This window comes from Anser brachyrhynchus (assembly GCF_964034855.1).
Source record: "Anser brachyrhynchus genome assembly, chromosome: 2".
Classification (NCBI taxonomy): Eukaryota; Metazoa; Chordata; class Aves; order Anseriformes; family Anatidae; genus Anser; species Anser brachyrhynchus.
Window position 1 is genome coordinate 51,820,012 of NC_137695.1, and position 23,517 is coordinate 51,843,528.

At 41.5% G+C, this 23,517-nt stretch overlaps 1 protein-coding gene across 10 annotated transcripts in view; it reads left to right on the forward strand.

The window, feature by feature from the left end:
* The window catches only part of RNF182 (ring finger protein 182), a 78,256-nt gene that overhangs the window by 25,112 nt on the left and 29,627 nt on the right, over positions 1-23,517 (forward strand). For 6 of the 10 annotated variants that reach the window (XM_080581045.1, XM_080581049.1, XM_080581046.1 and 3 more), the window contains exon 1: positions 21,749-21,984. Coding sequence is in view for 3 of the 10 variants with exons in the window: in XM_080581051.1 (XP_080437177.1) it covers positions 796-895; positions 2,475-2,596; positions 5,205-5,446 (464 nt within the window). In the remaining 7 variants the exon portion in view is untranslated. Of the gene's footprint in view, positions 1-795; positions 896-2,474; positions 2,597-5,204; positions 9,981-21,748; positions 21,985-23,517 lie in introns of those variants that run through there. The other 4 variants (XM_080581043.1, XM_080581042.1, XM_080581051.1 and 1 more) reach the window with 3 other exon arrangements.

Sequence of the window (23,517 nt, forward strand, 5' to 3'; positions counted from 1 at the left end):
GAGCAAACCACAGCGAGCTGCCGCCCCTGCTGTGGGTCAGCCCAGGGTAATCTTTCTGAAAATGACCTGACCAGATGTAGTCTAGAGGGTCTGTGGCATGCTTAAATCTGATGTCACAAATGTGCCCACACAGAATTACAATAACAGGGAAGCATAAAGGGGCAAGCTTCGGTTTGATCTGGGAAATGTACATGCCACATGCACTTGCCAAGGTGATGTTAAACTACATTATTTCTCTGCTAAAATACAGGAGTTAGGACTTTTAAAACACATGGTTTTCCCCTCTAGGACAGGCACAGCTTCAAGCAAAACAGCCCTTTTCCTCCAAAAGTGTTTCTGAGCTCAGCTGCTGTTCCAAAGAAAAACATGTGAAGCTAGAGAGCAACACACGAAAAACAAAAACTGAAACTCCCTTTGCTGGGGGAGGAGAAACCATTTCACTTCTAAACTTTCCCTGGCTGGGATTTTTCTTTAGGGAAACTTTGAACTGGGCTGTACTTTCCGTTCTAACTTCAAATAACTCATGTGGTTTCAGAGAGCATGCCTGTGATTTCCAGAGCCCTGGAAGCTACCCTGAGCTTTTCTCCACTGGAGTTCAGTGGAAAGCATAGGACTGGTGTGGGTTTGGGAGGGAGGAGGCAATGACTGCCTGTCAGGCTTCTCTGTGAGAAATAGATCCACATCTGTGATCTTTGCAGGGCTCTCAGAAACTGCAGGGGCTGCATGGCTGTGTAAGTGGAAGTTTATTGTTAAGCATGTCGTTCTGTAGGCCTAATGAGATCTGCTTTCCTACAGATGTGCCCTATTGCATCTTCCTCCCCTTTCCTCTCCGTATTGCTCCCTACACCAACGGGAAGCCCTGGATCTCACTGAGCAAGGAGCACCATCTGCTGTGGTGAGTCCAGAGCCCTGCACGTGATGACTGACATTAGCAAGCAGCGTGTGAAGCGGCTGCGTTATGCCTACCTTTCCTTTAGCAAGGGCGCTCCTTTGGGTCTCTGTCTTTGACCCAGCTGCTGATTTTCATGAATTTCATAGGCACTTAATTCTCTTTGAGCCCCTATCCCTCTGTCAGCTTGATAGAAAGCAGGTTCGGAACATACTGGCTGATAGACAGCCAGATGGCATGATCACAGAAATTTCATTCTCTGTGGGAAATGAGGCTAGAAGCACAAGGATGTAGGATGGATTCATGGGACAAGGTTAAAAAGTCAAGGCTCAATATTTTTCCCAGTGTTGCTGGAGTCCTGAGAATGCTGTTTGTGGAATCGTATCCTTTTTCTGTGAACCAGATAGGTTCTGGCTCCCTCAGATACTTAGATAGTGGGTCAGTCTTATTTTTTATTCCAGTGCCTGGCTGCAAAAGGTCTTTCTCATTCCATATATTTGTCCCTCATTGCCAGTGTCCATCAGGAGGAAAAGAGTGTTCTCTTGGAGAGTTAAATATGCTGGATATTCCCTTATCTCTTAAACAAATAAACAAAAACCTTACGTCTCCACAAGGTGCCCAGAGCTCTCCACAGAGAAGCACCAAAGGTTAAGGCAGAGATGTCAAAACAGCATTTAGCATTTCTGGCAAGGCACAGATTTTTCTGCATTAGATATGATAATCAAAGGTCTGCTGTTCCACTGCAGTTAGGTTCCTGTTTTGAACGTGATTCGTCCATGTGCCTCACCTTTGTTATGTAGCTACTGAGGAGGAGGGGGTTGTTTATTTTTATTATTATCGATCTCCTGTGCAGCAATAAAAACTGTATCAGTTCAACCGACAAAAAACAGGAAGGCTTTGGTTTTATGTTTCAGCAGACAACTGTTTTTTTTAATAATATACTGTGCGTAAGGTCAGATCCTAGGTGCTGTCAGTCAAAAGAAAGGTGACAAAAGAATGCAGAGCAACAAATGGAGAGCAGTCATGAGCTTTGAGGGGCCCAGCAGAGATGCAGACACTTTTCTGTCTTACTGGGAACTTGACACTGACCATGCCAACAATTAAAATCAACTGAGAGTTTCCAGGTTGCAGCTAATGAGAGGTAGGCAGATTATTCATAAACTGGAGTCAGAAAAGTTTAAGGACAAAGTTCCCTTCTCTGCCCCTTCATGGCAGATGGTGACTCAGGCTCTGTCGTTGCTGTTTAAACAGTGGCAATCCAGCAATACTAAAACCTAAAAAACTGGCTCTGTGATCTGCTGTGCAGCTCAGGCTCTGTACTACAGACTATCTTCTGATGCCACTTGAATAAATAACACCTAATTAATTATACACAAACGGCCACTCTTCTGAGACAGAAGAGAGTAAGAGTTGGAGTAAGGCTGTACTGAAGTCCCACCTCGTCTAGCATCTTGTGTCCAGCAGAGGCAGAGAGCTACTGGGTGGCCGAGCAGGCCAAGCTGCTGCATTCAAACTGCAGTGTCCACTGGCAGTGTGCACTGAAATTTCATTTCTGACACATCCCTGGTTTCTCTTTTATCATCAGTGTCTCAGATGGTGCCTGTGTCGCTGGGACTAGGGACATCTTGGACCACGGTTTGCAGATCTGGATGGACCCTCCATTGCTTAACTTCCAGATGGGGTCATTCTGGCCGCCTGCTCCAGGAGGTAAGGAACAGATTTCCACCTGCTGTCTCTAGTGAATCTTGCAAGAGTTTTCCCCACACAATCACAGCCTTGCAGAGCTCCTTCTTGGACTTTGCATCTCCTTACCACTCCTGGCCATGCACTGTTCTAGCAGAGATCTAACATTCAATTGATTTGTCCCCAAATCATGCTGTCGAAATACCTACTCCTGCTGGTACTCCTCTCTCTTTTCCTTTCCGTGTATGTCCTGCCTGGACATACATGCTATGGGACTTCTTACATCAGAAGAAAATGAAGGATACTAGTGAGTCACTCCTAGCTGATCCCATGGCCCCCCAGGTGCATAGATCAGGAAATCCTCCTGGGAGCAGGGGCACGGGTGTTTCACAGGGGGCCCTGATCACTGGGTGGCAAACAGGGACCTGACCATGCACACAGACCACTTGTGCAGGCCCTCTCCTGCTGCCTCCAGAACCTCTTGGGTTTTTTTGTTGTTGTTTTTGTGTGTGTGTGTTTTTCTTTTTTTTTCTTTATATCTACCCCCTTTGAGGTCCCACTGCGTCATGGGACTTCCTGATAACTTCCCCCGCCATCCCCAGCAGCAGAAAGAGGAAGCCTGGTGGCGGGGATCCTGGTGACTGCAGGCCTGTATCCATTCCCTTTTACTCTCAGGTCTCCCAGCACATCACCACTGAGCACTGGCTCCTCAGACGTCTTCAGGGTGGCGTGCCTTGCATCCTCCTCTGGCTTCCCATCTGTACATTTCTGACCCTTTGACCTTGATCTTCCTCTCTTCTCCTCATTGTTGTCCCCATTCGGCTTTCTCAGGGTCTTTCAAAGAACATAAGATCAGTGCAAGCATATACTGACACTTTAACAGAACACTGGCCTAGCATGAACAGATTTAAGGCATCTCACCCCTACTGTGCATAACAATTTTGTGACTTCACCCAGTTGTCTTCTCACCATATGCCTGCTTTTCTGGCTCATTTATAAGCAGGTTCAACAGTAGGAGACCGGGAACAAAACCCTATGGAACATCACTGGAGACCTCCCTCAGATGTAAAAACTGACCGTTTATCCTCCTCTTTTAATAGGTTATTCACATGAAGACTTTTCCTTGTGTCCCATGGTGTCTTAATTTCTTTCAGAGCCATCAGTGATGGACCTTTATGTCTTTGAAAATTTTTGCTGCGATTCTAAATGGCTGACCTTGTTGTGGTTTTCATTTAACTTGCCAGAGTTTATGATCCTCTCTATTATCCATTCTTGGACACGGTTTGTATTTTCTGAAGAAAGTCTTCCGCTTCTAATAAATTCCTTTATTCTGCTGTTAGACATGTCAGCTTTCCCTTTTGGTCTTTCCAGTGATTTTGTCCATACACAAAGCCTCAGAGCAAATGTACGCCTACATGTCATGTTGAAATAGTCACCATGCAAACATTCTAGTCTTCAGGCATCCATTTTAGTTTCTTTTTAACAAGTCTTCCTGTTCCTATGTAATTCCATTGTAGTTGTTTTTCTGGCTTTTGTTCCATAGGCAAGACTATCGAATCTAAGCATGGTCACTGTTACAAAGAGTCTCTTGTGCAGAACCATTCTGAAACAGGTTCTGCATGTTGTTCAGGGCTGGTATAAAAGTTTTGTCTTTTGTAGGCTCCTTCATGCAGCAACACCTTTTTTTTTTTTCTTCAGCAACATCAATCCCTGATGTGACACTTACCTAATAAGCACTTGGAAAATTAGTATCTCCTGCTACTGTTACGTTTCTAGCCCTTTCAGCAATTCTGATCTCCATCAGTATGTAATAGATACAGACATTTGATCTAACCTTGGAATAGTGTGTTTCTTAGGCCTGGGCTGTCAGACTATATAGATTCTCTGCTGCTTGTAAACACAATTAGTTTATTACTTTCATTTGGCATAAAGTTTTCTCTAATATACATTACTATTTCTCTTCTGCTGTTGTCTCCTGTTTCACAAAACTGTTGTTATTCACTGGAGGATAAAGCTTTCCAGACTTCCTTCACTCCGTATCTGCCATTCTGAATCATGTTTTAGCGATTGTCAGATTCTCCCTTTCTTCAATTAAAAAAAAATAAAAATCCTAACACCTTTTTAACTGCCATCACTGGTTTTGCTTTAGTTTACTTGAATCCAACTACATGTGTTCTGAAAGTTTTCCCATTTTCTAACGAGTTCAGATCCTTTGTCTTCAACCACTCATTGAGAATCTGTTTCCTCCAGTTCAGCCCTGCTCATCATATGGGAGGCATCCCAGCTGAATCTGCTATGGAGCTCCTGGCATCCAGCTAACTATCTGACTGTATGTATTTTGCCTCCAGAAGCCCTCTCAGGAATGCTGATGGAAATGGCCATTTGTAAATGCATACTGTTACATTGTTTTGCCCTCAGGTATGCTTCAGATCTTCCATTTTTTAGATTGGAAAGACATTTTACTGATGTTTCGGTTCAACTGCTTTGAACAGAGACATTCCATAGGAGTCAGAAATTAGGACCTGAAAACATGAGACCTTATGCTAACAGCATTTTAGGGGCTTAAATATATTCAGTCTCTTTGCTTACACTTCTTCTGTATGGTGACACTTGGTCCTTCATTCTGCTTTAGCTTTTAAAGCAAAGACCTGCTTCCTGAGGGCTGAGAGCTCCACACCTGTGGCAGACAACAAGATTGAGACGGCAACAGCAAAACGTCATCATGCTACAAGGACTGTGAACTGCCAGATATGTAGTTGTTCTCAGTGGAACAGCAACTTCATTGGGGGTGTCCTAGGATGGAGCCCAGCTTGTCTGGAGATGAAGGACAAGGAAAAACTAGATAAGGGAGCCTGCTCATCTGCATTCCTATGAAATCCATAAGAACCCCTTTGCCCTAGTAGGATATCAGGCTCTCCAACACCTCAGCTCAGACAGCCTCCCCCTATCCTTCAGCCCAAGGCTCTGCATATGAGCTGTCGTCAGCAAAACTGTTAATAACAACGATGATGCATGTAAGATGGAAAGAGGAAGCACTGTTTCTTGAGTGGGAGGTTAAGGAAACAGGTGACGCATGGTGGGAGGATGAGCACTGAGAAATGGAGAAATGAAAAATAGAAAGTTTTCACTAGAGCTGTGACAAATATAGGCTCATCTAAGTGTAATGGAACAAGACGGCAAAGTGGGCAGACACAATCTCGTGGCCTTTTGAAAGAGGAAGGAGTGACATACATACATTTGAAGATACTAAACTGACCTATGTCCTGAGACTCTTAAGCTCTGGGGGTTCATGCGGAGGTGATTTTAAGATGCTTCTTGTCCAAGTTGCCCATTCGTTGCCACAGATTATTGCCGTGTCACTGTCTCATCAGAAATGGCAGTGTGCCCACGCTGTAGGCACCAGACTGATATATTGACACAAGCTGAGGTGGCTGTAGCTAATTCAGTTCACTAAGAGGAGGACTGTGGTGGCCAAGGGCTCTTGCTGATCCCTGTCAGATTTAGTGCAACAGGTCACCAGCTGAGGTCGGGAACCTCCTGAGCCATCACAGCCTAACCAGACAAGTGCCAAGATTTGCCAAGAGAGAACTAGTAGAGCCTGGACACCATTTTAGCCAATTTGCTTGGTTTTAGGTCTCCTTTCCTGTACTTTTCACAAACTCATCTGTCACTCTTGCTTGCAGAAGGCATTGTGGAAGGTTTACAAAAGCCCTGTAAGTTTGGGTTTGATTCTGTTGTCTTTTGTTTTCATGCTGAGTAGTGTAGGCAGGATATAACCCCTTGATATGATTTGGAGAAGAGTACTAGTGCAGTGAAGGCCAGCAGCTCCTTCAGAGCTGGGCAGCAACCCCAGGCCAGCAGGGCCTGGCCCAGGAGCAGGGCCCATCCCACCACCTTGTCCATGAGTGGGACAAGGCCATGAGGATCTGGAGGCCATCCCCGCTGCGACATCACTGGGGAAGGAGCTGATGGCCCCAGGGGTTGAAATATGGTCCAGGGGCATGGGCAGGGTGTGGGGAGCTCCTTGGAGTGGTCAGGGGTATTGGAGCTGGTGGTGCCCTCAAGGCAATGGCAATAGCGTTGACCTAGATTGGCACTTTTGATCATCTCTGCTTGTATGGAGAATTACAGAGAAAAACCTGTTCCAGCAAACAGGTGAGTAGCATAACTAAGCTGAATCCACTGTAAACAACCTTGCTCAGTGCAAATTCCCACTTAGAAGCCAAAAAGATGCCAGCCCTGCAGTTGGTGGCAGCTCTGCTTCTGGAGATTTGCTTTAGCTTTGACTGCAGCTATCCCAGCATGTGGTAGGAGGAGCTGCTGCTAAATGGCAAGTAGTCCCACGAGAGTCATGGCTAATGGCTCCTGCTCAGTTAGATAATCAACCATTTAATAAAGGGTGAGCTTCCACCTCTTTACTTCCGTGGGGAACATTAATGCATTATTTTTACTCTCCTTAGCTATTTATTTCCACAAAACTGGTAGGAATTTAGTATTTTTGAAACCTCTCTTCCTCTATTAATACTACCTGAAATTGCCCAATGGATTCAAAAGTTATTAGGAATAGCTAGATGGTTGTGCAGATGTTGACAGAGACAAACACAAAGCATTAATGTATTAGGAAAGCACTCAAGTTTATAGCAACATAGATTTTTAAACCACGTTAACATCCAGCAGACAGCTACTACTTTGAGGATTATGTTGCATTCCTACACAAGTCTTCCTCCCTAGTGGCTTGAGAGCTAAACAAACTTAGAAAGTGGCCATTTCTTCTTTGCTTAGACTTTATGCTTTGATGGCCTTCTCTGGGAAGGAGTGATTGCATGGCCAGGACTCAGCAGGAGAGTTTGTATAAATATTTTTCAGACACTAAAAGTTTGGCTATGTACATTTGATTCCGGATATTTCAAAGTTGCAGTGATCATCTTCAAAGCTGCAGTGATCATCTTCCCCCCTGGCCCCCTTTTATAAATTAAACCCCCAATCGAACTCACCATTTTCCATGCTAGATTTTCCCTTCTTGTACCTTGAGACTTGAAGGGCAGAGGTTATTTTACTGATGCTAAGCTTCTCATTAGCTAAAAAGCTGTGTTGCTTTTTGTGGGTATTTGTTTCTCAGAGAAGTTCAAGCTTTAGATATAAAATTTGTGAGTAATTGCTGCTTAGGAATACTTAAAATAGAATGAGAACTACATTTGATATTGATTTGAACTTTGGTTTACTTCTTTTTGAAAAAGAACAGATGCTGTTTGTGTGTTTCCTTTGAGGCAGATTAAACACACTCTAGAGAGCACACCTGAGCCAAAGGTCAAGCTTTCTCAGCATGCCAGCCAGCTATGAACTGCTCCGTGGTTTTTCAATTTGGTAATGAAGGCTTATAAAGTAGATTGTAAAGAAATTATGTTTTATTTATTTTTATGTAAACTTTTACAAACTACTGAAATATATGTTTGGAATTTTTTTTTTCTTTGGTGGCCCAAAAGAGGATAACATCTGTTTTTCTACCTACTGTATTATTTAATTTGGAAAATTCCAAGTCTTCCAATAAATTGGTCTGGCAGCTTTCACAGCAGATTTACAAGTTGAGTCATTTCCAGTACCAGTTGTGCCTACAGTTCTGCCTTTCTGAGAAGATTATTTCTCTAAAGACTTGAGCTTCTTTCCAATTAGACTGAAATGGCTTTGCCATATCTTTGGGCCACTGTGCTCTTATTGTAAAGCACCTCATTTAATTAATCTCATTGCCATTGGCTTTAAAAATGATGGTGTTCATGCCTAGGACAAGCACTCCATTTCTTCCATGGGAGGCTTGGTTACTCCAGAGAGAGTTGTGCCAATTACGTCAGGGAAAATCATCTCTTCAAAATGCTCCATGCTGGCCCTAAGCAGAGTAGTAAAAACGTGTTGGTGAAATAAAAACAGTGATCTGTCACCATGTACGGCTGGGACGAATTACTGAAAAGCTCACTGTGTTCCTTCCTCACCCTCTGAATCCACGTGGGTATTACAATTTAGACTGTGTATTTCAAAAGCAGAAGAGAAATCAATGTTGCATGAGCATTTAAAATGTCAAAGGGACCCAAACAAGCAGTGGATGTGTCATTTGTTTATGATAATTTCTACTTAGAGCTTCTTCTAAACTGTAAACTGTATCTTAAGCTAAGGATATGGTTTATTTCTCTTTGGGAATGGTCAGAGCAGTTTTGCTGAGGAATGAAGGGAGATGGAATTTTTTTTACAAGGAAGAGCTTGTTATTGCCATTCATCCAAAGACAGAGCAACTGTTAGCTGGTCAGTGTGAGTGATTTTCTTAAATGAAGGTGGGGCATAACAAATCGCAGGAAGCCTGGCCATGTTCCCAGGAAATGGCACAGCATTTGTCTTACATCTATCTAAAGTGGCCACCCAAAATGTCAGCTTCCCTCAGCAAAAAAGCAGAATTACATGAATTTTAAAATACCACAATAATTTCAGTACCTAGCTACATATGCCATGCAGACTGAGACATTTCCTACTGGCAGTCAAAGCAGAATGTTTAGATTATATATTATTCTTGATGGCGCTGAATGATGAATGTCAAAAACAAGTGATACTAGAGGGAAATCTATGCTAGAGAAATTCTAAACCCATTTTGAAAGGCATACTCAGCCTGAAGAAATTGATGGAACTGATATTTTTCAGAAGCCCTTGGTTTTCTCCTTTCATCTGCAGTTTCTAAATACAGGTCTGTAATATTTTTCCCACGCATTTGAAAGATCTGAATTTCTCCTGAGATGACTTCCTACTAACTTTTTCAACCACCACTTCACCCTTGTTACATATTTGTCCAGATATTTTGCCACTCTAAAGTTTTGAATCAAGTAAGTTATCTTTGTGAATTGCCTGGTTGGGCAGCTATAGGATACAAAAGCTCATGTTTCATGCTCTTTATCTGATAGAGACAGGAGAACAGAGAGGGACCAGACAGTCAGTGAAATGGGCCCAAATACCTCTAATCTCCTTTTTCTCTCTGATTTTCTGCCTTAGGAATGGTTGCACTTCAGAATGAATATCACAGTGGTTTTGTTTTTGTTTGGGTTGTGCTTTTTTTGCCTTTTTTCTGAAGATTTCACCAGTTGTAGTTGCTCTAGAACTCCCCAAGGTGACATTTGAGTATGAATCATTTCTCAGATTTTATTAGCAATTGATGTGAGAGGAGAGCAGTGAGAACAATGCTGGGATCTTAGACACAATTCTCTTCAGTTACTGTTTTCCAATTACTCTGGTTATAAAATGTGAAAAAATATATAAGTGGATAACCTAATTTTGTTTCAGAAGTCAGTGCTTTATTGCCCAGTGTAGAAGTGGATACCGCATTTACAGAAAAGAAGGGTTGTGAATCTGCACTTGTTGTTGAATCCTCACTGGGATTTTACCTTCCACCAGTTTTCCTTTCCATGTGAGTTAACACAGCAACCAGGCTTCCTAGCCCTGTCTGCAGTGCACCAAAATCTCTGTGTGGACAACAGCAACAATCTGAAGAAGGAAAAGGGAAATGGAGTCAGGAGAGAAGTGGGGGAATTCTGGCAGGAGCAGACACGGAGAGAGCTGCATTTCTCCAGGCTTCCCAGTGGTCCATTTCAGAACAGGGCAACGCTGGACATTCATGTTTCACCTGCTCACTCTTTTCATGGCCCTAGATTCAGCTTTACCTACCAGCAAAACACCCCAGCAGCCATGAACTTAGCCTTGGCACTGTGTTGCACACACCACTCCTGAGTGAGTTCGGTTTCTTGAAAAGACAGAGCTGTGCTTCCACCGTCAAAAGATGGTCAAAATCAAATCACTGATGGGGGCAAGTGGTCCATCTGCAGACCCTAATGAAAACAAGGTTGCTGGCTGCTTGCATTCTCCAGAAATTCACTTTGAGGTACATAACACGTTGGAAATATACCTTTTTTTTTTTTTTTTTTTTTTTCCTAGTGGAAAAACTGACGCTAAGTGGCAGGATGGGAGCTGTCTGGGTATGTTGGAGGATTCCCTTTAATTTATGTGGAGGCAAAAGAATAACATGCAGAATTTCTATTTTGATGAACCGACTCTAGGTGGCAACAACACGCTGCATAGCCTTCCTAGTCAGTCAAAGACTATTAATGCTGCTTACATAGAGGCAAAAAATTATAGCATTTTCAGTAACGCTTCTAGAAAATTTTCCAGCTGACGGCACCAGCTGCAAATTGCTAGAAACATTTCCAGATTCTGTGAGTTTTCATTGTAACAGAGGCCCTGTTTTTCAACATGTATTTTGAATAAGATGCTGCATGTTTCATTTTGTAGACATAACACTGCAGGTGTACAGAGGAAAATTAGCAAACTATTCTCTTTTGGTTATCCCGCTTGGATGGGCAATCTCAGGAAGCGCATCCTGATTTTTAATGATGCCTGTAAAAGTGCACAGATGGGTATGTACAAATGCAGTTGTGTAGCATTCACCAGCGATGCTCTTGAAATCCCACTTCATCCCCTCGTCAAAAAACAGCCACACACATACCTACAGAAATGCTTGCCACATCCTCTCTGTAAAGCAGTATTATCTGCCAAAAGATTCGTAATGCCCTATTTCATTCCCTCTTCACTATGTATCCAGCTTCCTGGGCTTAGCAATAGATAAGCAAACACTTGCACTCCGTAAAAATTTTTGAGTATGATGAATTGCAGTGTTCTGGCATTTTTCTCAAAAGTCAGCTTAACTGTTAACTCCACTGACCCTTAAAATATTTAAATCTGTTATCGATGTGTTCACAGGCACAGGGAGAAAGCAGAGAAAAAAATAATAATAGTTTTGATTACCCATTGCAGCAAAGAACTGTCAATGTAATCATACTGTATACTAATAATGACCACAGAAAATCTTTCAAGTGTGATAACATCATATTTGTAGTAAGGCCAAAGTGTCTGGTGGCATCTACAGGATATGATAAGCTTCTCTGTCATAGTGGTAAAGTATGAAACCCTGTGATTAAATGAGCTTTGTATAATTGACCCATTCAATTGCTTGTTCTCGATTAATCTCCTCTGGGTCTATTTCCAATATTGCAAACCTCTAATCTGCTTTCAAAGAGAAGAACTGTCCTTCAAAATGTAAAAATGCATCATCTGGAGGCAATTCTTCCTTTCTTACTGAAGTGTGGAAACTCCCTCTAAATGAGACTGAGTCAGCTTTCCAGATTTACAGTATTTAAAATCAATATCTTATAACCCTCCACAAATCTGGTAGATTGATATTTTAAATAAATACGTATAAATGAATTGGGATTTCTTCCTACTTTGTTTAAAAATCTTCTTTACTTTAATGGAAGTTCAGTTTGTTACATCCACCCAGTGACTTGATTGTTTTCAGAAAATTATTCTTATTCATAAATACTTAGTAGATATAATATTTTTGACCTAAAAGTGGATAAATACTGTTTTTCCTATAAGAGAGGATAATAGAGATGTAATAGAAACTTCTATTTCTATTTCTGTCACTTGAGAAAATATCACACTAATAATAACATGATACTTAATATTTGAGGAATAGCTAGGAATACGTAAATCTATCTGGGATAAGGGTGCTTTGAAAAGGAGAAGTAGAATTCACTAACCCTTTAAGTGTCATGTTACTTTGTGTAATGCTTATTCTTATTAGTTTTTCTTCCTTTCAATTAGGCAGTAGTTTCACTATACATTTTTCAAAAGGTGGGGATATAAGAGCAAATGCAAGGGAAACACAGTTGGAAAATCTGGTTATATCTGTGACATACTGTCCAAATGCATATCATAATATATCTTTTTTATGTGTGTGTGAAAACAACCCTGCTAATTATGGTGGGTGATTTCAATTTATTTTGGAGGAATCCACACTTCATATCAAGATCCTAGGGCTGTTTCTCAGAGGCACAGATACTGCCCCAAGATCTGAGGTGTGTTGCATCCTGAAGTATTGAGTGCAACAGCACTAAAGACTCATTTTGGACAGGCCCTGAGATGCTTCTCAACTTGTCTCCCATACAGTTTGAGGAGGCTCTTGATAAAGTATCATTGGGTATAGCTATCGCAACACCTATCTCACATTAATCCATGGTAACCCTCAAATGCAACAAGTGGCACTTTCATTACACGCTATTGCTATTTCCAGGAGTCCTTCACCTTGAGGCATCTGCACCAGACAAGGCTTCTCACTTCTGTTCTTTTATTCACGGGCATCCCATATGTCACCTCTACTTTCACATGTTTGCAGCCTTCGTTTCCCTCATGTATGTGCATGTTTGTATTTTTTCACACAAGGTGTCCCATTCTCCCACTCTCCTGCCAGAGTAGGCTCATCTCACACTCCTTAGAAGCAGAATTTTCATGCCACATTCCACATCTTTTCCCAAAAAGCTGAGTGTGTGCTAATAATCTCTACACTGGTTTTCCACCCTGATGGCTTCTCCCATCAAGCTGCTACCCAGTTTCTGTAGCCTTCCTCCCCTCTCCATATCAATGCTATGCTGATCCTTCTCTACTGTACTTAAGCTGTGGTTTCCCCCTTTGCTTTGTCTGTCCCCTTCTAATTTTTGTCCTTCCTCCTATCTCTTATTCCTTTCTCTTCTTTCTCTTTCAAGGTGTCAACAGTTTGAACACAACTGGGTTACACAGCCAAGCTAAAATGAGTAATGCATTGAGAGTAATGTGCTTTTCTGCCATCAGCTTGTTCTTTGATCCACAGAGCTTTAACAAAATGTAATGAAAATGCTACCTGTCTCTGATGCAAATGTGGGGAAATGTGTTGCTTGCTGGAAGCCAACAGGTTTCCAGATAGAGATAGTTAAGACAGATGCTAGCAGCTCACCACAGTCTTATCCAGTATTGACATGGGCAAAATCAACGTGACTACAGACAGTGAGGATTAAAATTGTGGGAACTGATAACTGCTAAATCATGTATTATTTAACTCTTCAGTATAAAACTGTATGGGGTCTCTACCACCATCCTTTACCTTTTCCGGGTCCCTCCCCCCCTAGCTTTCATCCATGTCAATGAGCTTTTCCCAGTGATGATTGCAATTTTCCCTGAAACGTGTGATTAGGTCACATAACCAAAACTTACCACATCACACCTAAGCTGAAGGTGCCATGAAGTTGTATAAAATAGCTTTGTTTTTTTCAACCTGCCATTGAAACATGAAAACCATAAATGATGTCAGATGCCAAGTTATGTTTGAAGATGAAGCATCATGTTTTAAAAATAGTTTTTAGTACGTTATTATTATTATTGTTACTCTAATAAGGTCAGACATTACTTGGTACAGATTAAGGTATCTTATTTTATAGAGGGAGCTGTCTCCTGTTTGCCATGAAACAGTTTGCCACTGTTTAGGTGTAATATGAAATACCATTCTCTACAGCTCCAGCAGTCCCAGATAGTCAACAAGTGGAATAACATAACATTTAAAATAAAACCAAACATCTATGTGTCCCCATAAAGAAAGTCACTTCATTCCTTGTTTACACTCAAGAGCTGTATCCTTTTCAAAAGAAGTTTTGTTCAGCAAACCAGTTTTCACATTTTCAGGAGCTCTTGATCTTCTACTGGGTTACCCATATTTTATTTGGTAGACCACCATTATCATGGAATACAACAGCCTTTGGTGGGAATGGCACAAGCTCCAGAAGGAGGCATTTGTCTGTTTGCTCATCATGCACATAATTCTCTTTCAAATAGGTACTCTATACTTCCCTCCAAATTAAGTGTGATTTACAATTCTAAATACAACCCTAGTTATTTCAGATGAGTAGAAAAGTACAGCCTCTCTTAGTCTAATAGTGGATGTATATATGAGTAGAAAAGTACAGCCTCTCTTAGTCTAATAGTGGATGTATATGGTACTCTCTCCACAAGCTGTGGAACAGGACAGTAAATACTGAAAACAACCTTAGAAGAATTTTATTGATTATGCCCCCCCCATCAGTTTTTAAATTTATTTTTATATTTATTTTATTCATTTATTTTTATTTATTTATCTATTTATTTATTTATACTTATCAGGTAAATCTTTAAATGAAAAAAGTGGAGTACAGGATGTCTCCCATTTAAAGTTAGAGTGCACCAGTTGACTCTCTCACAGACAAATGGTACTACAAAGTTGTGTTTTGTTTTCCTAACCAATGCCTAATTTTCTGAAACTCTTTCCCTACCCTCAGATTCACTTCAAATCACAGAATTATGGCCTCTCTTCAAAAATTTTGTCTTTGCTTTTCACTTTGGTTCTCCAATAGTCTATTACCATAAGGACTTTTTTTCCACAAGGCAAGCAACATTTAACACGAGTTAAATTTATTATATTGCAAAACTAGTTTAAGGAGAGTAGTAATTAATTAATGACAAATCATTGATTCAAATTTTGAAATTACTGTTGGGGGCTTACAGATCTCAGTGATGCAGAAACATTTATTCAATATTATTCTGCCTGCAGTGGCCTTACTATATACATCATTAACTCCTCGATGTGCAGTTAACAAATGAACAAGAAAAGAATGAATTCAAAGTAAAGAGAAAGTTGACAGGAAAAGCTGAAGTGTCTTTGATTGGTTTTCAGGGTTTAGAATTTTAAACCCCAAAGCTGCAGCTTTTTTTTTTTTTAACCTTAAGAAGCAGCAAAATGTGATTAATGCAGGTTGTAAACATTAGGGCTTCTTGTTACTCTCACAATGTAATTAGCACTACCCTACCAACTCCTTTGCATAATACAGAATATGTTCTTCCTCTCTTAACTAGTATACCTACAGAAAACTAAGATGGTAGCTCATAATGTGAAATCTACAAATTTCATGCCACTTACAGTTATAGAATCACAACCCAGGGAAAAGTTGAGCTCCATTAGACTGGTATTTTTCCTTTACTTTTATTTGGGTTCAGGGGTGGGGAGTAATGGTTCATGAACATTTTTATGGAAATTCATCCTAGTTTAGAAAATCAGAACAAAACATTACATAGATAGTGTTGGTGGCAAATGACTACTGAAATGCAATTGCTACACTTTTCTGCAGTTGCTTTAGCGTGCCATCATCTTTCATGATGTGGATGGGAAATGCAAAGGGAAACAGCTATTGCTGGTACCAAATTACTGCACAGACTCCAGCTGTGAGACAGTAATTGTTTTTTTGTGTGAGTCAAGAAAAGATGGGCACATTTTGAATCTGTTAAAATGTAGTACAGGTTGGTCAATCTACTCGAACAATCTCAGTCTGGTTTATCACACAAATAGCATGGAAAAATAGTGATTCCTGTGTACTGAACAGATAGTTTCAGTCTGAGGACTTGTTTTAATGATGTAGTTTATAAATAAGAGGGTAATAGGTGTAGTAGTGCTCTGCAGCACTGGCATCATTAATTCACCATCATATTTAAGCATTATTCAAGTTCATCTATAAGTAATGTCTGTGTGAGGTATAAGTAGTTTTCAGCTGTCTAAACATCTTGGGATATGTGTAGTCTTGTCACATTATCATCTTTCCCAAGATGTATTTAAGCCCTTGCTTTTTTGCCAGGCAGACTTAGTGTGTTGCTGCACTGAAATACCATTATATGAAAAATGTGTATCAAAAGTGGGTTAGTCTAATATATTATGGCAAAAAAAAAAAATAAAAAAAAGAATCTCCCAATGCCACCAGTAAGATTTAGGGACTCTGTAGGACTAATGTCTGCAAGATTTGAGATTAAAATTTTGAAAGTGACTTGTTGTTTGGGGATTGTAACATATGAAAAGAATAGAAATGTTCTTTCTCCAAAGTACCTAGCTTCTGTTGGTTTTCAACTATTAAGTTTGCATCTATTTGAGGAAAAAAAAAACAACAACTGTTACAATTCAATCCACCCCAGCTCTGAGGTGGGTTAAGGACGAACCACATAGCAGGTTGCAGTACTGTATTTGAATGGTTTTCAGATATGAATCAGCTGGTGGTTGGCAGACTACTTAGAGCATGGACCAAACACAGGACTACACCCATCACTTGCCTTTAGATACCCGAGTCCCTAAAGGCCAGATTTGCAACTAAGTTTAAATTGAAGGCTTTGCCTTTTCCCAATATTGCAGTCCTCCGATGATCTATGATCTGTGCAGCCAGAGAGGATATTCACATAGGCACAAATGTGTGCCTGTTGTTGGGGGGAATGTTAATCCCTCCTGGATGAGAAAGTGAATCTGCATATCAGATGAGAGCCAATTTGTTGTATCTTCTCCCACTAATGGCCAGCAGCAGATAATTCAGAAGAATTTTCAAGAAATTCAGTAATTTGCCCAAGAGGAGTTTCTGTTAATGCTCCTTCCCCTGTCCCTCGTACCTCTGGCTTAATTACAGGCCTCGTGAAGGTTTCTATCCCTTCTTTATACATGTTTTATATAATCTAATCCTTTCTTTAAATTCTATCTCATGTAGCTGAATGCTTTCACTTTAATAGCTAATATTTTCTTTCATCATTTTAAAATTTGTATCATTTTAATTCCACCGGATGAACTCTTGTTTTTAAATTATGAAAAAATGGAACTAGAAATGCAGCTTTTATCTTCTCCCTGACATTCATTATTTTTTATAAAGTTCTGTCATGTCCTCTCTTATTCATGCCATCCCTAAACAGGTTTAATCTTTTCAGTTTCTCCATATACAAAATCTTCTCTGTTAGCTTCTAATCATTTTCATATCCTGTCTCTAGATACTTTCAGTATCTGCAAAAATCTATTTTGCTGTTGAGTTCCCAGAATTGAACAAAGAATTCAAGATGTAGCAGATAACTGATCTGTGGGAATTATAATATTTCCAGTCTGATTTTTTCCCCACTACCATTTTCTTCACTTTCTAAACACTGCTGTCCATTGAGCTTTCCACAGTAATGCCAGGATCACTTTTTCTGAGCAGTTGCGCTCAATTAAGATCCCAGTAGGCTGTGTGAATAACACAAAATATTCCAGCCTGATTTAAGTTTTCCAATCATTAATCCCTTTAGCTGCTGTGGTGTTTGTTCAGCTTCTTAGCTGAGGTCTTTGTTCACTATCTCTGAGCCTCTTTCACACCAAGTGAAATTAAACTACGGCATGTGTTCTGTATCATTTTACCATACCATTTTACCCCTTCACAAACCAATAATATTTTTAACATATTCTTTTAACTCACACATTTCCTCAAGATGCCAGGTTGTCACAGGCAGCCTGTACGTGCATACCCTTGGGACATATCTATGCTGCCCCCCACAGTGAGTGCAAACGCAGCCAAGCATGCCTGTAATGGTATAGCACCACACTTCAACTCATACCCTGCCTGCTTCTCAGCGGGCGACCTGGCTGCCTTGTTTAGAGTCGCTTCGGTATCTCAGCATGGCACTACACTGTGAAGGGCAGACATGAGCCTAGTCATGTTGAAAGTCAACCAAATAGTACTAATATTTGCTTTCCAGCAGTTTTGAATGCTCAGCAGTACCTTCTCTCCCACCACAAGGCGCCTTTATAAACCTCTGATAATTATTTTTTAAAGGATCTGCTGAAAGTCTGAATGCATTTACAGATACTTCATTTTCCTTATGCCGGTATTTCCTCAATATAGTAAAAAAATGTAACGTAGCCCTGCAGAAAGGAAATTTTTCTTTTACAAAGCCGGAGCCTAGGGGTTCATCCCCTATCATAGCATATTCATGTTTTATTACTTCCTTCAATTATCAATTCAACTCATTTTCCAGGGACCGAAGTCTCTAATTTCCAAGAGGACTGCCAGCCAATAGACAGAGGAAAATGGCTTTTCATTGTCTCCTGACAGAATTATTATTACAATTATTACATTATTTAAAATGTACATTATACATGTCTAAAAGGCCACAATTAGATTAGGCCCCATTGTGCTAGCCACTATACAAATGTGTAACAAATGGTATTCCAGGCCCTCAGGAAAAACACTTAATTCTAATGTAAACTCCTTGGGGCAGAAAATATGTACATTTTTGTTCTGTGGGAATACAATGGCACTGGGGTCCTTCACCAGTGCAGCTGCACCACAATCCTAATAAAAATATAAGTAATGGTAATTAATATAAGTATTAAATATTGTTATTTCAATTCTACCACATCTTACCAACCTTTTTTTTTTTTTTTTTTTTTTCCGGTATAGTGTCCTAAGATCATATGTAATTCTTTTGGTTGAAGAATCCTTTATTTGTTTTAGTGCTGTGCTAGGAATACTTTGCTCTGCTTACAGGGAACAAATAGTCCAATGGAATAAGTATTTGGTGGGATGAATGGTGTTCAGAGAGAGGACAAATGGCAAGAGAGAGGGGACACCATCAAAAGCTGTTCTTCTGTGAATGTTAACGCTTGTTCAATGTTCCACGATGAACTCCTTCAGTACACTGCGTTACTGGAAAAAATCCTCCACGCTGAGAAAGACGCACATGTCACTACTGAGTCAGAAGTTGGCAGTGGACATATCAGCACACTTTTTTTTTCAAATGTTCTTTTTTTTTTTTTTTTGCCCTCCCCCATGGAAGTATACACTCTCTAAAAAATGTTGCCAGAAGGCATTCCAGTTGTTGACTTAAAAGTATTATCTTCAACACAAACTGGGAAAAATGGGAACAAAATGTTAAAACACAAATGCACAATAGTTTAGTGTTAAAATGTTAGAAAATTTTGACGTTCGTCAATAGTGATTAGTTACTGAAATGCAAGAATTTAGTATTTTTTTCTGTTGCAACCCCCCAACCATAGAAATACCACGACTGCGAAGAGTTTGAGTATCAAACTGGCCTATTTGCAGTTAGTGCCCTACCTTGTTAATGTGTTCCAAAAGTTAGGTTCCAAACGACATAAAGCTAGTTAAAATTAAATACATTTCAAGTAGAGTTTTAAAGAACAGTTAAATACTTTACAAGAACGAGAATGGTGAGCTAACTAAGGGTCTGTCCTAAAGCTACAGGTGACATCCATCTACAGAAAAAGCTCATCTCTTTCAGTAAAATATCATCATAAACTTGATATGAAAATTAATCTAGAAGGCAAAGATATCTGCACGGTACTAAGAATAAGATGCATCTGATTGTGCCTGCTTGCAAGTCCTTTAAATATCACCCAATTGTCTCAAATGCACCTTCTGGAAATCTTTTTAATTACTTTCAGCCTAGAGAAGGAAACCTGTTTAGAAGCATGTGTGTAAAACTGCATTGAAGAATAAAAGCCCTAAGAACATGCGAAATAGTATCACTATTTAGGTGCTTTGTATCAATGAAGACCAGAGAGAAAGTCTGTCCTACCATTTTTCTAGCCTCTCCTGGGCTTCTACCTGGAAGAAAGTGCTATGAAAATCTTTTGTAAGAAAAATGAATAGGCATCATATCAATGGCACTCTTTCTTGCTGTCAAAACAATGACCATTTATTTCAGCGACATTTGTGTTGATAAAACTCTTTCTTTTCAAAATACATGTTAAGTTAAATAGCATCCTTACTTTTCCAAAAGGTTTTAGAATATAAATTCCTTTCCAGAATTCAGGCTTTTTAAAGAAACATATTCATTATCAATAGTGCTCTCCCATGTGATTAAAAGGATGAAAATATTTTATATAAAGTAAAGAGGAGCAGAACATCTCTTACACTACAGGAGTCAGCATGTGGCAGGTCTTCTATTTCTCTAATGCTTCTTACACCTCAGAGAAAGTGGATTTGCTAAGGTAAATTATTTCATTCAGCTGTGCTAGGCTCTGACTGGACTTATCTCTTTTAACTCTAGAATTAGTATTTAGCATGCAAATTAGACAGATAAATAATGTGGTGACCCCCCTGTCTTTTATACCCAACCTTCCGTCTCCCTCACTTGCGCTGTCATTGTCATTTGGCTGTGTTGTGATCTGCCAGCAGTTCTGCTGTAAGCGCCGTGTTTTGTGAAGAGCTCCTGGGGGGGAGTCTTTCTTGTCTTTGGCAAACTCTTCCTAAAGAGTATTTCTGCAGTGTGCCAGCAGCTTTTGGCACAGATTCATCAGCTCACAGTGACTTGCAGTGCTGATACTTAATAGTCATCCCCAGTAGCTTAGCAGTGGCAGTAGCTGAGATTGATAATGCAGTCTCTGATCTGCATCTCGCGTGTTGGGTTTCTTCTGTCTGGTAAACTTGGAAGACCAATTTAATCTATATAAACCAGAGATCCATCTTTCACTTTGGAGGATGTTTTATCAACTTTACTATTATTGAGAGAAATTGTGTGAAAATAGATTCAACAAACAAATACCACTGAGCCTTCGGTAGACGAGGAGGAAAGGAAGAATGAAAGAGGGAAGAACTGCCTCAGCCTTTGCCTGTTGTGCAAAGCAGGGAGAAAGAAAGGACATGAAGATGGGTGTCTGTGACATGGAGAAGACTGTGGGAAAGCATGCCGTCCTCCAGGTAAAACAAAAGAGACCTGAAAACTCAAAGTGTCAGGACCCGACAATACCTCCCATCCATCTGGCCATGAGGGAAACGTTAAGACCCCTGCCAGAAGGGGCAGCTGCATAAGTTCCCAAGCTTATCCTTCCCAGGCACTGCTGCACTGGCCAAGCAGATGAACACTATCCATTTTATCCTGATTCATGCTTGTCCTCTCCCTCCTCTTCCTTTCTACCACACACATTTCCCTTCCTGCTGCCTGCCTGCACAGCACCCAGGACAGCCAGCCCTGCTCTTCCCCATGCCTTAGGCCACCAGATGAAACAGGCAGCAGTGAACAAAAACTGCATCCTCAGTTCTCACTTCTGACAGATGATCTTCAGGGGTCCCAGCAGACCCCGAAAGCAGCTTCTCACCAGAGGATTCGGAGCTAAATCACTTATAAAATGAAATGTAAATAAGTTAGGAGGCCTCAGACCAAAGGGGCCATGAAGGCCGGGTGGTGGGAGTCCAGGTCAACCCCCGACATTTCATGGCGCGGGCACCCACCGCCCAGCACCCCGGCCGCCCCGGGGTGTCTGAGGGGCTGCTCCCCGAGCGGGTGGGAGTGCGGGCGTGCTTTGGGGTGACTGTTCCCCTGAGGAACGGGCTGAAGAGCCCCTTCCCGGCTCCGGGAGGCACGTTGAGGTGAGGGTGAAGGCCGGGCCGGGGCGGTGCCTGGCTGCAGGGTGGTGGTGGTAGAGGAGGAGGAGGTGGAAGAGGTGGAGGAGGAGGAAGAGGCCAGGATATTCCTGAATGAACGTCTCCCTCCCTCCTCACCCCACACCTCCGCCCGCTGCCCGCCTCCCGCCCGCCACTCGCCGGCCCCGCTCCGAGGCGCAGCCAGTTTCTATAGCGACGGCGCCGAGCCGCCGCTCCTCCGAGTAGTAACAAAGCCGGCTGCCCGCGGCCGCGCCGACACGCAGGGGAAGCGGCTCCCGAGGCCGCCCGCCCGCCGCCGCGGCACCCAGGCAGGTAACGCAGCGAGGGGCGCCCCGCTCCCCGGCCGGCACATGGGGGTCGCCGGGCTGAGGGACCGGGCGGCGGCGGCCGAGGGGCGGCGGTGAGGGGCATGGAAGCGGCATGGAAGCGGCTCGCTGGGTGCCGTCGGGCGGCGGGTTGACCTGATGTCCTGGCCGAGGCTCCGAGGGGGGCGCACGGGGAAGCGCCCCGGGCTCAGCACCCTGCTCTGCAAACGGGGGGCTCAGCTTTGGACCCCCTCCCTGAGGGCAGCCCTGCCAGGATTACCCTTGGTGACAAGAGAATTCCTACTACCGCTGCCGTGACCCACCCTGTAAAAATATGCTTTGCCCCCGCCTGGCAATCGTGGGGTCACGAAGTTTAATTTGTTTGGCTTTATAAAGTAATGCGGAATAGGATGGTAGTTTTTCAATGTGTTACTTGTTACAGAGCTAAAGCATTGATATTGAGGAGTAATCATGAAATTGCTGCTTGGTTTTAGGAGTAACTGTAGCGAAAAGGTTTTATGCCAGATGAGTTTGTAGCATTCAGAGTCAATCCCCGTTAGAAGACCGAGTTGAGGTAAGATGGTAGAGATGCCAAAACATCACATCTGCTTCTCTTGGACAGCCAAAGTTAGACAAGAATTAGCCATTCTGTGCTCTTGAGGTAGTAATGTCAGTGGGACAATGGGAAGGTCATGAGCAGGACGGTTGCCTGAGCAGTGCTTGTAGTGTCTGTACATATATGCGTCTGTAGCACACGCATTTTAGCAGGAGTTGGAAATTCAGAGCAACTTCCCAATGATAACAGAATGGCTATCCTTGCATGATAAGATCCTAAGGAGCAGCCATGGTGGTTCACTGATGAGTGATTTAGGAAATAATCCAGTGGATGGTCCAGGGCGGCGTTCTACCATAACATGGATGCAGCCAGGAGGACCCTCTGAACAGGATCTTCTGAGATGTGAACAAGAAACAAACTGGGACCGGTGTGTGAGTTGAGGAGGGTGTGCCCATCATAGTTATTGATGGATAGACAAGAACTGAAATTTTAAGTAACAAGTGATCTAAATATCAGATCCTTTGAGATTTAAAACTATGTAAGTAAATATCAGGATATTGGAACCCCAAAGCTAAGTAAGTATCAATGGAGGAAGTTTTTGAGAGACATAAAAAATAGTGACTATTGAATGAAAGGTGGGGCTACAAATACCGTTTCAGTAAACAAGGTGAAAATATGTTGTTGGGTAGAAAGAGAAGATACAGCTCTCTTCAGCAATCGTGAGCACAAGCAACATATAAAATTCATCCTTCTTTTCTTGCAAATGTATGACTGAAATTAAGTTTTAAATGAGGGTTAATCAAGGTTAAGTGTTTTTACTGTATCTATTTGCTATGATATCTCATTTAAATTTTATATTGAGAATTCAGATCTCTTAAAAGAAAAATTCTGGAGTTTCTTATTTATTTGGATTGCAATGACTTGCGCAGTGTTTATCAGTGTTTGTCCTTTGCTTCTTGCAGAAGTATCACGACAGTTGTTTTG